Here is a 12,908-nt window from a genome sequence, read left to right on the forward strand (position 1 = left end):
CGCGAGATTATCATCTTGCCTCACAGCAACTGAAGGTGGGGTGGTGGTGATGGCACTGGGGGTGGAATGGTAACATCATAGTGTGGGAAAACTGTCAAGAGCTAATCAGGCAGTGGAGAAGGTCAGGGATTCACAGGGTATTACACATTTACTGGCAAGTACATTGGTGACTTCCCGGCCAAGCTGGTCAAATACAAGCCATTAGCTCCAGGAACCCTCCCAGAAGTGTGAAAACCTTAGAGCACCCCTGTATCACAATGAGTAATGCAGATCAGAGCAGCCCTGCTACCTTTCCAATGTAATGCCACCTCCATTTCCTGCTTGGATAGTCAAATTGGTTTTATAGAAAGAACAATAGGTATAGTAGGATGGAGCACGCCATGGTACATAGCTTCTGATGAAGTGGCCTTGAGCCATGAAACGCGTCAAGCTGGGGGGTTTCAGTTCTTCTATTTTTGCAACATGTTTTTAATGGAAGCTAGAAATAAAAGTTCATTTTATTTTTATTAAACATAGTTGTCTTGGCGTGCTCCATCCTACTATACCTATTGTTTTGCCTTTTGCCACGCCTGGATCGGGGGCGTTATTGGATGTGTTAGCACGGGACACTATGAACGCGGAACCTACCCGGTGAGTGCTCCCTGTTTTGTGCTTAGAACTTTATAGAAAGAAGGAAACAACAAGAAGGAAGCAATGTAGGCCAAGATGGCAGCTGTCAGCAATGATGTGCAGCTCTGCAGTTTCCCTACCATACAGGGGCACAGCAAAGTTATCACATTTCTTAACAATGGGGTTAAGGAGAGGGGTAACTGCTACTTTTTTTTTTTTTTTTAAATGCTTTAATTTTCCTTTTATAAAAAACAAAAAATGAATTGCACTTCCAGTACATTTACTCAGTTCAGTTTTGGAACAATACAAATTCTATGAGTAGTTATACCCTCGGCACATGTAAATTTATCAGTTAATACTAATTATGCACACCTTTCCTTGTGAAAACTTGCTGAAATCACTATCAACAATTTACGAACGCTGTCGCCTACTTCTTGCCATGAAATATAATTAGTGACACTATATCTGCAAAATCAGATTTAGAAACAATTTAAAGCACATGGGTTATGCACAAGGTATAGTGGGGGGGGACCCCATGCTTAAGCTAATATTGTCCACTTCAGATAGAAAAGATACGGATAAAAGCCAACCAGCACCCACTCTCAATGCACCTCTAATGCCACCAGTTTGGGTGGGTTACTCTACACAAGTTATTCTGTAATTGAAAACTGTAAATTAAAGGGACCCAGGATTGTCAGAAAATGTGTGTTGGTTTTGCTACTAGAGGAAAATAGACTACTTTGTAATATACAGTCATTATTTTTTCTGTACTGGGTTCAAAATTACACTGCTTGTCCTCTCACCCGCAGTTAAGCTGCAGCGAGTGTTTCCTCTTCCTTATTTCTTCTGTCTTCAGAATCCCTGGCCCGGCGTATGCGCAGTAGAGTGAAAAAGCCAACTTTTTTGTTAAAGTTCCACTGTGCATGTACAAGCACAAAGACAGAAGAAGGAAGAGGAGACCACGCTTGCAGCTACCCTGGGCTGGTGCAGTTTTCTCCAAACAGGGGCACCAGCCCAGGGTAAAAGGTCCCAAACATTTTGGCACCCCAAGTGACTTTCCTTCTCCTTTAAGTGCACAAACTGGGGTAACAGAGTGCACCAAAAGGAAAGAATTTCCTGTTAATAAATGGACATGCCGCCTGGCGCGAGATTATCATCTTGCCTCACAGCAAATACAGCACTGATCTACACATGATTTTGACTGGAAACAAAACACTTTGCATTCCCAGGATACTATTACCTGGCAAGCACTGATATGAGCACTTGGCAGCATTTACTGGGGACGGCTTCAGTTGTTTGGTGCAGTGTTTCAGGCTACTAAATAATGTACTGCTTATAGTGCTCTGAGTAGCCCTGGGAGCCATTGCCCAGAACATTTGCCCCAGGGCCCCTCCCAAACCAAATTGCACCTGAGGCAGCAAGGGTTGCTACTTCGATTGGAGGTGGGCAGTGATGGCACTGAAGGTGGGGCGGTGATGGCAATGAAGGTGGGGCGGTGATGGCACTGAAGGTGGGGCGGTCATGGCAATGAAGGTGGGGCGGTGATGGCACTGAAGGTGGGGCGGTGATGGCACTGAAGGTGGGGCGGTGATGGCACTGAAGGTGGGCGGTGATGGCACTGAAGGTGGGGCGGTGATGGCACTGAAGGTGGGGCGGTGATGGCACTAAAGGTGGGGCGGTGATGGCACTGAAGGTGGGGCGGTGATGGCACTGAAGGTGGGGCGGTGATGGCACTGAAGGTGGGGGGGTGATGGCACTAAAGGTGGGGCGGTGATGGCAATGAAGGTGGGGGGGTGATGGCACTGAAGGTGGGGCGGTGATGGCACTGAAGGTGGGGCGGTGATGACACTGAAGTTGGGCAGTGATGGCACTGAAGGTGGGGTGGTGATGGCACTGAAGGTGGGGTGGTGATGGCACTAAAGGTGGGCAGTGATGACACTGAAGGTGAGCAGTGAAGGCACTAAAGTTGGGCAGTGATGGCACTGAAGGTGGGGTGGTGGTGATGGCACTGGGGGTGGAATGGTAACATCATAGTGTGGGAAAACTGTCAAGAGCTAATCAGGCAGTGGAGAAGGTCAGGGATTCACAGGGTATTACACATTTACTGGCAAGTACATTGGTGACTTCCCGGCCAAGCTGGTCAAATACAAGCCATTAGCTCCAGGAACCCTCCCAGAAGTGTGAAAACCTTAGAGCACCCCTGTATCACAATGAGTAATGCAGATCAGAGCAGCCCTGCTACCTTTCCAATGTAATGCCACCTCCATTTCCTGCTTGGATAGTCAAATTGGTTTTATAGAAAGAACAATAGGTATAGTAGGATGGAGCACGCCATGGTACATAGCTTCTGATGAAGTGGCCTTGAGCCATGAAACGCGTCAAGCTGGGGGGTTTCAGTTCTTCTATTTTTGCAACATGTTTTTAATGGAAGCTAGAAATAAAAGTTCATTTTATTTTTATTAACATAGTTGTCTTGGCGTGCTCCATCCTACTATACCTATTGTTTTGCCTTTTGCCACGCCTGGATCGGGGGCGTTATTGGATGTGTTAGCACGGGACACTATGAACGCGGAACCTACCCGGTGAGTGCTCCCTGTTTTGTGCTTAGAACTTTATAGAAAGAAGGAAACAACAAGAAGGAAGCAATGTAGGCCAAGATGGCAGCTGTCAGCAATGATGTGCAGCTCTGCAGTTTCCCTACCATACAGGGGCACAGCAAAGTTATCACATTTCTTAACAATGGGGTTAAGGAGAGGGGTAACTGCTACTTTTTTTTTTAAATGCTTTAATTTTCCTTTTATAAAAAACAAAAAATTCATTGCACTTCCAGTACATTTACTCAGTTCAGTTTTGCAACAATACAAATTCTATGAGTAATTATACCCTCGGCACATGTATATTTATCAGTTAATACTAATTATGCACACCTTTCCTGTGAAAACTTGCTGAAATCACTATCAACAATTTACGAACGCTGTCGCCTACTTCTTGCCATGAAATATAATTAGTGACACTATATCTGCAAAATCAGATTTAGAACCAATTTAAAGCACATGGGTTATGCACAAGGTATAGTGGGGGGGGGGGTCCCCATGCTTAAGCTAATATTGTCCACCTCAGATAGAAAAGATACGGATAAAAGCCAACCAGCACCCACTCTCAATGCACCTCTAATGCCACCAGTTTGGGTGGGTTACTCTACACAAGTTATGCTGTAATTGAAAACTGTAAATTAAAGGGACCCAGGATTGTCAGAAAATGTGTGTTGGTTTTGCTACTAGAGGAAAATAGACTACTTTGTAATATACAGTCATTATTTTTTCTGTACTGGGTTCAAAATTACACTGCTTGTCCTCTCACCCGCAGTTAAACAAGAAGGCACCATGCTTCTCTTAGAGGACTGGCAGCACAGTTGTCGTCTGAGCAGCACCAGCCAATGGGAAGTGAGTATGTGTTTCTGTCACTGCAGAGCATGGTTGGTGCATAATTAAAGTGCAGGTGAGAGAAGAAGCAGTAGCAAGGCCGGCCCACTTTTTACTGACTGTAGTGTAGATTCCCTTTAACATGCAAAGAGGCCGGCCTTATCTTTAAAATGCAGTTAATTCTGTTTTATTGCATTAATTCCACAAGAGGTCACTAAATGAACAGCACTCTGCCTGAATATAAATCTTAGCCTTCGGGCACTTAGAAACAAGAAGCCGAGCATTTTAATTAGGCCGATAAAATTAAATGTTCTGCACCTCCAAGAGGGTTTCCATTTAATTCTCATTTAAAAATGTTTAAAATCATAAAGACATTGATTTTTAACACAGTTCGGTAATGCAGCAGTGCCATCCCCAGCTTTCAGTGTCCTAGGATTGCCTCCTCTCTTTTCATTGATACATGCTGGCTGTTTTAATTGTAATAGAGGGACCAGAGGGACCAGCTCAGCCTCTTGTAGTATTTACAGTGTCGGTCTGAGGCGTCGGGGCCCATTAGGGCTGCCGCCTGGGGGCCCCCCATCCCCTGTCGGGAGCTGCAACACCTTTGTGTCCCACACTTTCTGCTTGCAGCTGCAATAGGAGGGGGATCATCAACGCCTGCCAGTCTGACACTGAAAAAGTCTCAGATATGTCAACTGCCCCTTATTTCTTTCAAGAGTCACCCTGATTTACGACCCTTTGCACCCAAAGCATATCTGCTTCATTATAATGCATAGAATCACAATCAAAAGTCCTCTGACAATTGAAAGGCCAATGGCACATGGTGCGTACTGAAGCCACCTGTGGAATATGCAGCTTGCTGAGTGTGCCAAACGATGCCTGCCCAGCAGGTGGCAAGCGACTATGAAGAGGCAAATTAAAACATTTTGGCTTCCATCCAGGCTTGGACTGGCCCATCGGGATACTGGGGAAAATCACACTGGGCCCCAGTCTTAGTGGGTCCCATTGCCCCAGCAGGGTTGTCTTTAGAGGTGCTCAATTCTCCTGCTTCGCAGTCTCTGTAGTTGTCTTTAATCCCCCACTTGCCAATCCTCCATCTCTAGGCCCTCCTCCTTTACCAAACTAACCAGTGTACTGGATTAGTACATTTCCCTGCACCTACCCAATCAGAACACAGCTCTCCATTACAGGCAGGAAAATTGACCAATCTGGCAGTTTAAACAGATCAGTGGGTTGGCTAAACACACAGCAGAGGATCAGTAAGTCATGTGTAAATGCTAAAAGTCATCTATGCCTCCCACTAAGTCCAAAATTACTTAACTCCTTTCACCCTGCACCAATTGTGAAGTAAGTGTCTTTGCCAGGACAGATATTATTGTGTTTTTTTCCATTTACTACAATGATCTTCCTGGCATGTTAGGGATTAATGCACAGCTCATTATACATATTTTGCAGCAATTTCACTGGCATGTCTGAGTTTAAGGAAGTGTTTATCTATTCTCTGCTGCACTCTCACTGGCACATCTGGGGTTAATGACTTGCTCATCCATTTTCTTCAGCAATCTCACTGGCTTATTTGGGGTAATATGGCATGCCATCCATTTTCTGCTGCAATTTCACTTGCATATCGGGGTTAGTGGCCAATCTCACTGGCACATGATGGGTTAATGATGTCCTTGTGCATTTTCTGCAACAATCTCACTGGCAAATATTGGGTTAAATGTTATGCTCATCTATTTTCTGCAGCAATCCAACTGGCATATCTGAAGTAATGGTGTTCTCATCCATTCTCTGCAGCAATCTCACTGGCATTTTTGGGTGATTATTGGTAAAGGGAGAAGCAAAGGGGTTGTGGTAAGGACAGAATGGTGTCACGCTAAACATAGTGCATTATTGGAATCACAATTATCACATTATCACCTTTGCCTTGGGCCCCATATTTTGGTATGACTGCCCTGTGCTCGCCCGCTACCGGCTGCACCTGACCCAGTGCCCAGCCATGGGCGTCACCAATTCACCTCACATTGACAGTGCATGCATGTCCATTGCAGACAGTGGCATAGGGTTTTGTGATGGTGCAGAAGGGGGCCCTTAAGGTGAGGTTGCCTGGTGGGCCCCAGGTACCCCAGTCCAACACTGCTTTTGCCTGATGCAAAACTCTACACCACATGCCAACAGGCAAGACTGTTTTAAGGTTGAGTGCTGTCCTGGGCACCAGATCTCAGCCTTTCCTCTTCCCTGATTGACACAAGTGCAGATGGTATGTACTGCTATATTTCTAAAGAAAAGTTGGTACCCCCCCCAAGAAGGCAATGATGCTGGAATTCTGGGAAGAAAATGAATTATAGGTCATTGTTTTAACAGCAGATAAGAGATGGCTGAACAGAGCAGAGCTTGTGACAATAAGTCAAATTAAAGGGCATGTATTGCCAAAAAGTTTGCCTATTACAAAAAAAAACTTCATTCATGTATATAGTTACCCAATATACATTCAATACAGATTTTCAGTGATCTTAAAGTTATTTGAAAATCTTCTTGATGTTGAAATCTACATGAACCCTGGTATTCTCTGCATTGCTGGTTCTAACTATTACAATAATGTAGTAGAATCAAACTGGCAAGGCAATCTAAATGCCTGAATTAATATTTCCTCCCCCATACCTGTTTAATAAGAAATGATATAGTCTAAAGAATGAGAGATTTTGTGCTGAGACTTTTGGAAAGAATGCTATATTAGTGATCCGTAAGACATTTTAGTTTTGTTTGGGGTTTTGTTTGTAATGGGCAACTCCAAATGGCCACACCCTATGCTCCTACACCCTCCTGACCCGCACATTAATTAACACTCACCTCCTTCACAAAAGAGCTGGGTGAGGCTGAATAGAAGTGTTTGAACTGAAATGATAGACATGCAGCAAATGGAACACTCATTTGAATGCCCTCAAAAATATGTGCTTCTGACAATGCTCCCGGAATGTGTGTGGCCCAAGAGTTTCAGCCTTGGCAGAGGAAACCAGAAAATGCAGTCATTGGTCATTCCATTCACCCTGCAAAAAAATAAATAATAAAGGGGACATCTTAGATATTTGAAGAGTTGCTCAAAGACTTACCAGCGCAATAAACCTTTATAGGATCACGGGCCTTAAGATAATTTGTTTCAGTCAAAATGCAGAATGAAAACTTAATTGTCACTGGCAGAGACTGGCAGAGACAAGGGGGGTGGGGCTGATGGCATGGTCATGCTTCTAAGCACCTATATGATATGGATGGTGTCTGAATAAAAAAGAAAGGGGTTCTGGACAGAGAATCAAAATAGGTCCAATATAAACACTGGGCTATGGCAATTTACAGCAGCCAATCTGACACTGGCTATAGATCCATATAGCTAGTCTCCACCTGCTGATGAACCCTGGGCCATGATGGTACACCCCTGTCTGGAATGTAAGTTGTTGGCTCTTAGGCTCCTTGACTCTAGCAACCAGGGTAGTAGTTTGAATTTTAAAATACAATATAATTGCCAGTAAGATAAGGAACAACAGCAAAAAAAAAAGGAATGTAAATGTAACCTCTCAGACAATCTGCTTTCTGGTTTCCAGGGTTAAGGTCTCTAACAACCAGATATAATTTCATATTTCTGTGTGGATGGAAGCCAGGAAGGATAAATAATTCAAAAGCCACAAAAAAGAGTCACTGCAACATTCTTATGCATTCCTACCAATTGCAAAAGAGACTATGTATGGGAAACTACTACTACTCTCCTTGGGACACTTGAGAAATTGGGACACTTTAGGTGAAGCCTCAGATCCATCCAACCCCCCACCCAATTATACCTAAATAAGTCTTTTTGGCAGTTTTCTCACATCATACTTGCTTATTTCATATATAAACCCTCAAGTGTTCTATCATGACTAGTTGTTGTGCAGATAGAATATTCGCCTAAATTCCCTTGGGGGCCCTAACTGAACTTCACTAATCAACTAATTGTTTCTCAGTTGCTGTGGGTTACTGGGCTGATGCATAATTGCACCCGTGTTAGCATTCAGTATCCCAGTCCTTTCATGCATTCATTACAATAAATTCACTAGGTGGAGGCAAAACAAACTAAAAGGAGGGGCAGTTTTTCTGTAAACAAACCTGCTGATGCTGCCCAGTAAGGAAAACACTCCTATCAGACCAATCCCTGCCCACAAAGTTCCAACACAACAATATAACTTTTGGCATCAGCAATGGCCTTTCTTCCCTAGAATAACAAGAAGTGCAGGTTTGCATTTTGCTCCCTAATAATAGATAAGAAAGCATTCTTGATCTTTTGCCATTTATTTTGGCACCCTTAATATTCCAATTTTAATGCAAACTGCAGCCTCCAGCTATTGTTAAACTACTATTGTTAATCTCCCTACAGCCAGACAACCAAAAATTGGTAGAGCTAGGGCAGGGGTCGGGAACCTTTTAAACCATATTTTAAAATGTAATTCCATGAGAGCCATACAATATGTTTGGCCGCGGATGCTGCGGGGCAAGGTAGGGTGGGTCCCAAGGATGCCAGATGCGATGCAGAGGAGGGCGTGGCCTGCGCTCGGCGGATAGAAGATGTGTTCTAAGGCTTAGAACACGTCTTCTATCTGCCGAGTGCAGGGGAATGGTAGGGTGGGTGCCAAGGATGCCAGACGCGGATGCGGAGGAGGACGGGGCCTGCGCTCGGCAGATAGAAGACGTGTTCTAAGGCTTAGAACACGTCTTCTATCTGCCGAGCGCAGGCCACGCCCCCGTTATTTTTTTATTAAAGTTTTGGCAGTGAGCCAGATTCAGCCATCAAAAGAGCCACATCTGGCTCCCAAGCCATAGGTTCCCTACCCCTGAGCTAGGGTGTGCTGGGAGTTGTTGTGTCTACAGAAGGCCACCACCAGGAATCAAATGGCCCCATACCACTAAGTTAGCAGGGCCCTTCCCATAATGTCTCCCCCCCAATTATTAGCCTCTGGGCAGAGGGCCTGCAAACAATGAGGCAAGTGCACATACAACCACACTGCTGAGTAGCCCCTTACGGCCAATAACTAGTTCCTAGTAATGGGTCTTTACCAACTGTAGATTCCAATTATACTGAATGTAAACAGTGCTGCTTTGATTATATTAACTGCTACACCTTATGTTTAGGGCTTCTATACCATCCCCAGGCCACCACAACCCTTAGGATAATGCCACACGGGGCAAAATCTCCACGAAAATTTTCCCACCGACAATAAAGTGAATTGCTGGTGGGAAAGCACACACAGCACTTCATTTTCCAAAGACGCCAGAAGTTTACCGTGCAGCAAACTTTGGGCAACTTCAGAATATGAAACACCGCATATGCCTTCCCAACAGAGAGTCACTTTATTACCGGTGTAACACAGTAACCCAGGTGTGGGCACATCTATAGGCTGATCAGCGCATAGGGGCTTATTCTTGGCCTATGTTTATCTGCAGCCAGCTAAGTCTTTTTCGACGATTTGCACGAAATCGCGCCGTCGTGTCTGCCATCCTGCCGGCGACTTACATGTTCGCCGGTGGGATGGCAGGGGTAGGCAACTCGAGGAGATTAGTCGCCCGCGAACAGGGAGTTTTGCCGCGGGCGACTAATCTCCCCGTGTGCCAGAGCCCCAAGACAGCAGAAGGGATGGAACACACACGGGCGTGTGATGTCACTTCTGGTGATGTCACAAGGAAGGCAGCTGGGGAGGGTTTTTCTTTTTTAAACATCATTGCTTATATAAGGCACCCAAAAGCCACCCCTCTAAGGCTGCTGCTCTAGGCACAATCTCGGGTGCATATATATATAAATACGGCCCTGTCTGCAAGCAGAGAGTCAGCCCCGTGTGGCTTCAGCCAAAGGGTAAGGCCCCACAAGGTGTATTGTCAGCTTGTGTATAAATGCAGGGTGACAGTCTGTCGTAGGCTTAAAAAAATCAACATATGTAGCCAAGTAGTTGTAACCCTATTTTGGCCAGTATTTGCCAATGTCCAGCTAGTGCGTATGAGCACGGGCACATGTGACTCAAACACGCAGGATAGGCCTTCGCAAATGGCAAGAAATGCGCTTAAGAGATGTTGCTGAACTGCAACTCTCCACTGCCAAAGGTGTAAATAATACAATTATGGATGCCAGAGGTTCTTTTGCATTGAACCAGAACTTGGTTTATTGATGGAATGCACAGCATATGCAGGGTTAATACTCACAGCACTGAGGTATAGTTGTAAATTTGTCAAATACAGTTGCAAGATAAGCAGAGCAGTGTAGCACCACGGTGGAGACAGATGTGGGATAATAGACAGGAGTCCCAAGGGTGCCCACCTTTACTGGCCCAGATCCCTACAGCCGACTGTGGTTCAGGGTTTAGAAACAGCATGAATTGAACATGTCTGAACCGTTGTCCCTACACAAAGGCAGCAGAGCCTTGGGTGTAATAAACCCACTAAATTCTCCTTTGTTGGAGCACACAGCTGATCTTGCTAAATAACCTTGAGCTCCTACAGCTGCTATTACAGAGATCCCTGATCCCCAAATTAGAATCACTAATAGGATGGCTTCCTCTAGGGCACAGGCTTCTGGGCCTAGTTGGGTCCCAGGCTCAATGTAGCACCACCTTCTGCTGGTGAGAGGAAGGCCAAAGGGGAAGTGCCCACGCCCTGCATAACACTATAGTACAGTGTGCAGGAAGTGGTTATCCTATATAGGGGCCAATAATTGCACAGATGCAAATAGCTAAAGTTGAAACATATCATTCTGCTTAGTAACAGCAAACTAGGAAGTGTAGGGATAAGACCATAGGGAGTGTTAACCCTGAGTCCCTGAGTCAGCACCAGGGCTGATTAAAGGAGAATTATACCCCAATAACGAATACTTAACCAAGAGATGTTTATATTATGTGAAATGAACTATAAGAATCTCACCAAACTGGAATATATATCAGTAAATATTGCCCTTTTACATTCCCTTGAGCCACCATTTAGTGATGGGCTGTGTGCTCCCTCAGAGATTTAGTGATGGGCTGTGTGCCCCCTCAGAGATTTAGTGATGGGCTGTGCGCTCCCCCAGAGATTTAGTGATGGGCTGTGCGCTCCCCCAGAGATTTAGTGATGGGCTGTGTGCTCCCTCAGAGATTTAGTGATGGGCTGTGTGCTCCCTCAGAGATTTAGTGATGGGCTGTGCGCTCCCTCAGAGATTTAGTGATGGGCTGTGTGCTCCCTCAGAGATTTAGTGATGGGCTGTGCGCTCCCTCAGAGATTTAGTGATGGGCTGTGTGCTCCCTCAGAGATTTAGTGATGGGCTGTGTGCCCCCTCAGAGATTTAGTGATGGGCTGTGTGCCCCCTCAGAGATTTAGTGATGGGCTGTGCGCTCCCTCAGAGATTTAGTGATGGGCTGTGCGCTCCCTCAGAGATTTAGTGATGGGCTGTGTGCCCCCTCAGAGATTTAGTGATGGGCTGTGCGCCCCCTCAGAGATTTAGTGATGGGCTGTGCGCTCCCTCAGAGATTTAGTGATGGGCTGTGCGCTCCCTCAGAGATTTAGTGATGGGCTGTGCGCTCCCTCAGAGATTTAGTGATGGGCTGTGTGCCCCCTCAGAGATTTAGTGATGGGCTGTGTACAATAAAAATAATTTTTATGCGTATAGGCGTTTTGTCAGCCTGCGCTTATCTGCAGTCCAACAATCCGCCTTGTGGGGCCTTACCCTAAAGCCTATGGCAGTCTGTGTCAGGAAACCAACGCATTCTGCCATAGGCTTCAATGTAAATTGCCTTACACTATCAGTCAATATGGGTTTCCAGGCTGCTAACACCTGCTAGGCACTGCCCTAAGCTCTTGTCAGGGAAAGTATATTATTGTCTGTGGGGGCTGCTTTGGGCACTGTCACACTAAATCTGCGTCTATAGTAGCCCAGTGTGCCACTAAAAGCAGAAAATAAAAGTAACGTTTACAGGAACAACCTGAGTACAATAACATTCATTCTCTAGTTGCTTTACTTTCCCTTTAGCAAATCTTCATATTTAATAGAACTTTACTTCCCTGTTCTATAGGGGAGTGACAGAGAAACAAGAACGCCCTTGTGGCCGGGTCAGCATGCCGGCAGCTCCCAGTAGGGTCCCTAAGGGTTAATCCCAGCACTGGGCGGGTTAATCATTCGCACACAAGCGGTGCCATTCATGAGAAGGGCAGTGCCACCTTCCTTTGACTGTGCCGCTAAAGTGAGTGGGGCCAGTGGGAGCCGCCTGGGCAGGGCCACATTGTGCCTGTGATAGTGTTTGTAGCCCAGCCCCCCCCCCTTGCCCCCCAGGGGACAGATCCCAGATACAGATCCCAGATACAGGGGCTACAGCCACAGGCTCGTCCCGTTACCAAGTACTCAGGCTTCCCAAGCGCTTTGCTGTGCAAAGGTGACAGTTGTAGGTGTGCAATGTGTGTCATACGGAAAGGCGGCAGCTGTCTCCTCCCTCTCCCCAGGCCGCCCCACCCTTCCCCTGGATAAGCCTGACAGACTGGTTACTGGATACCTGTGGGCGCTGCACCTTTATCGCTCTCCGCTTCATGCCCACATACAGCTTAACTTCCCAGTCGCTCCCGATGGCCGCCCCCCGGATCTCCCAATGCAATGGAACCCACACAGGGCACAAAGAACCTCTGAAGAACGGACTGCACAAAAGGAACGGAGTGTGCAAGGCAGCGCAGGTAACGTTTCGGCATTTCTACCTTCTCCGGTCTCTGACATTGTGTATCTACTGTGCTAAACTATACTCGCTGTAGCGGGATTCTGAGAGTTGTAGAGGCACAGCAGCAGGTTGGTGATGCTTAGAGTTGTAGTTCAGAAAAGTCTAAAGTCAGTAAAGTATAAAGGGTGGCTTT

General features: G+C 45.9%; 1 protein-coding gene across 1 annotated transcript in view; it reads left to right on the plus strand.

Annotated features, from left to right (window-relative positions):
- The first annotated feature begins 12,175 nt into the window (after positions 1-12,175).
- sptlc3 (serine palmitoyltransferase, long chain base subunit 3) overlaps positions 12,176-12,908 on the plus strand; it is a 74,622-nt gene continuing 73,889 nt past the window's right edge. Inside the window, exon 1 of the mRNA XM_002931739.5 lies at positions 12,176-12,734. Within this exon, the coding sequence (XP_002931785.2) occupies positions 12,594-12,734 (141 nt within the window). The 5' untranslated portion in view covers positions 12,176-12,593. The remainder of the gene's footprint in view (positions 12,735-12,908) is intronic.

This window comes from Xenopus tropicalis, chromosome 5 (assembly GCF_000004195.4).
Source record: "Xenopus tropicalis strain Nigerian chromosome 5, UCB_Xtro_10.0, whole genome shotgun sequence".
NCBI classification, from domain to species: Eukaryota; Metazoa; Chordata; class Amphibia; order Anura; family Pipidae; genus Xenopus; species Xenopus tropicalis.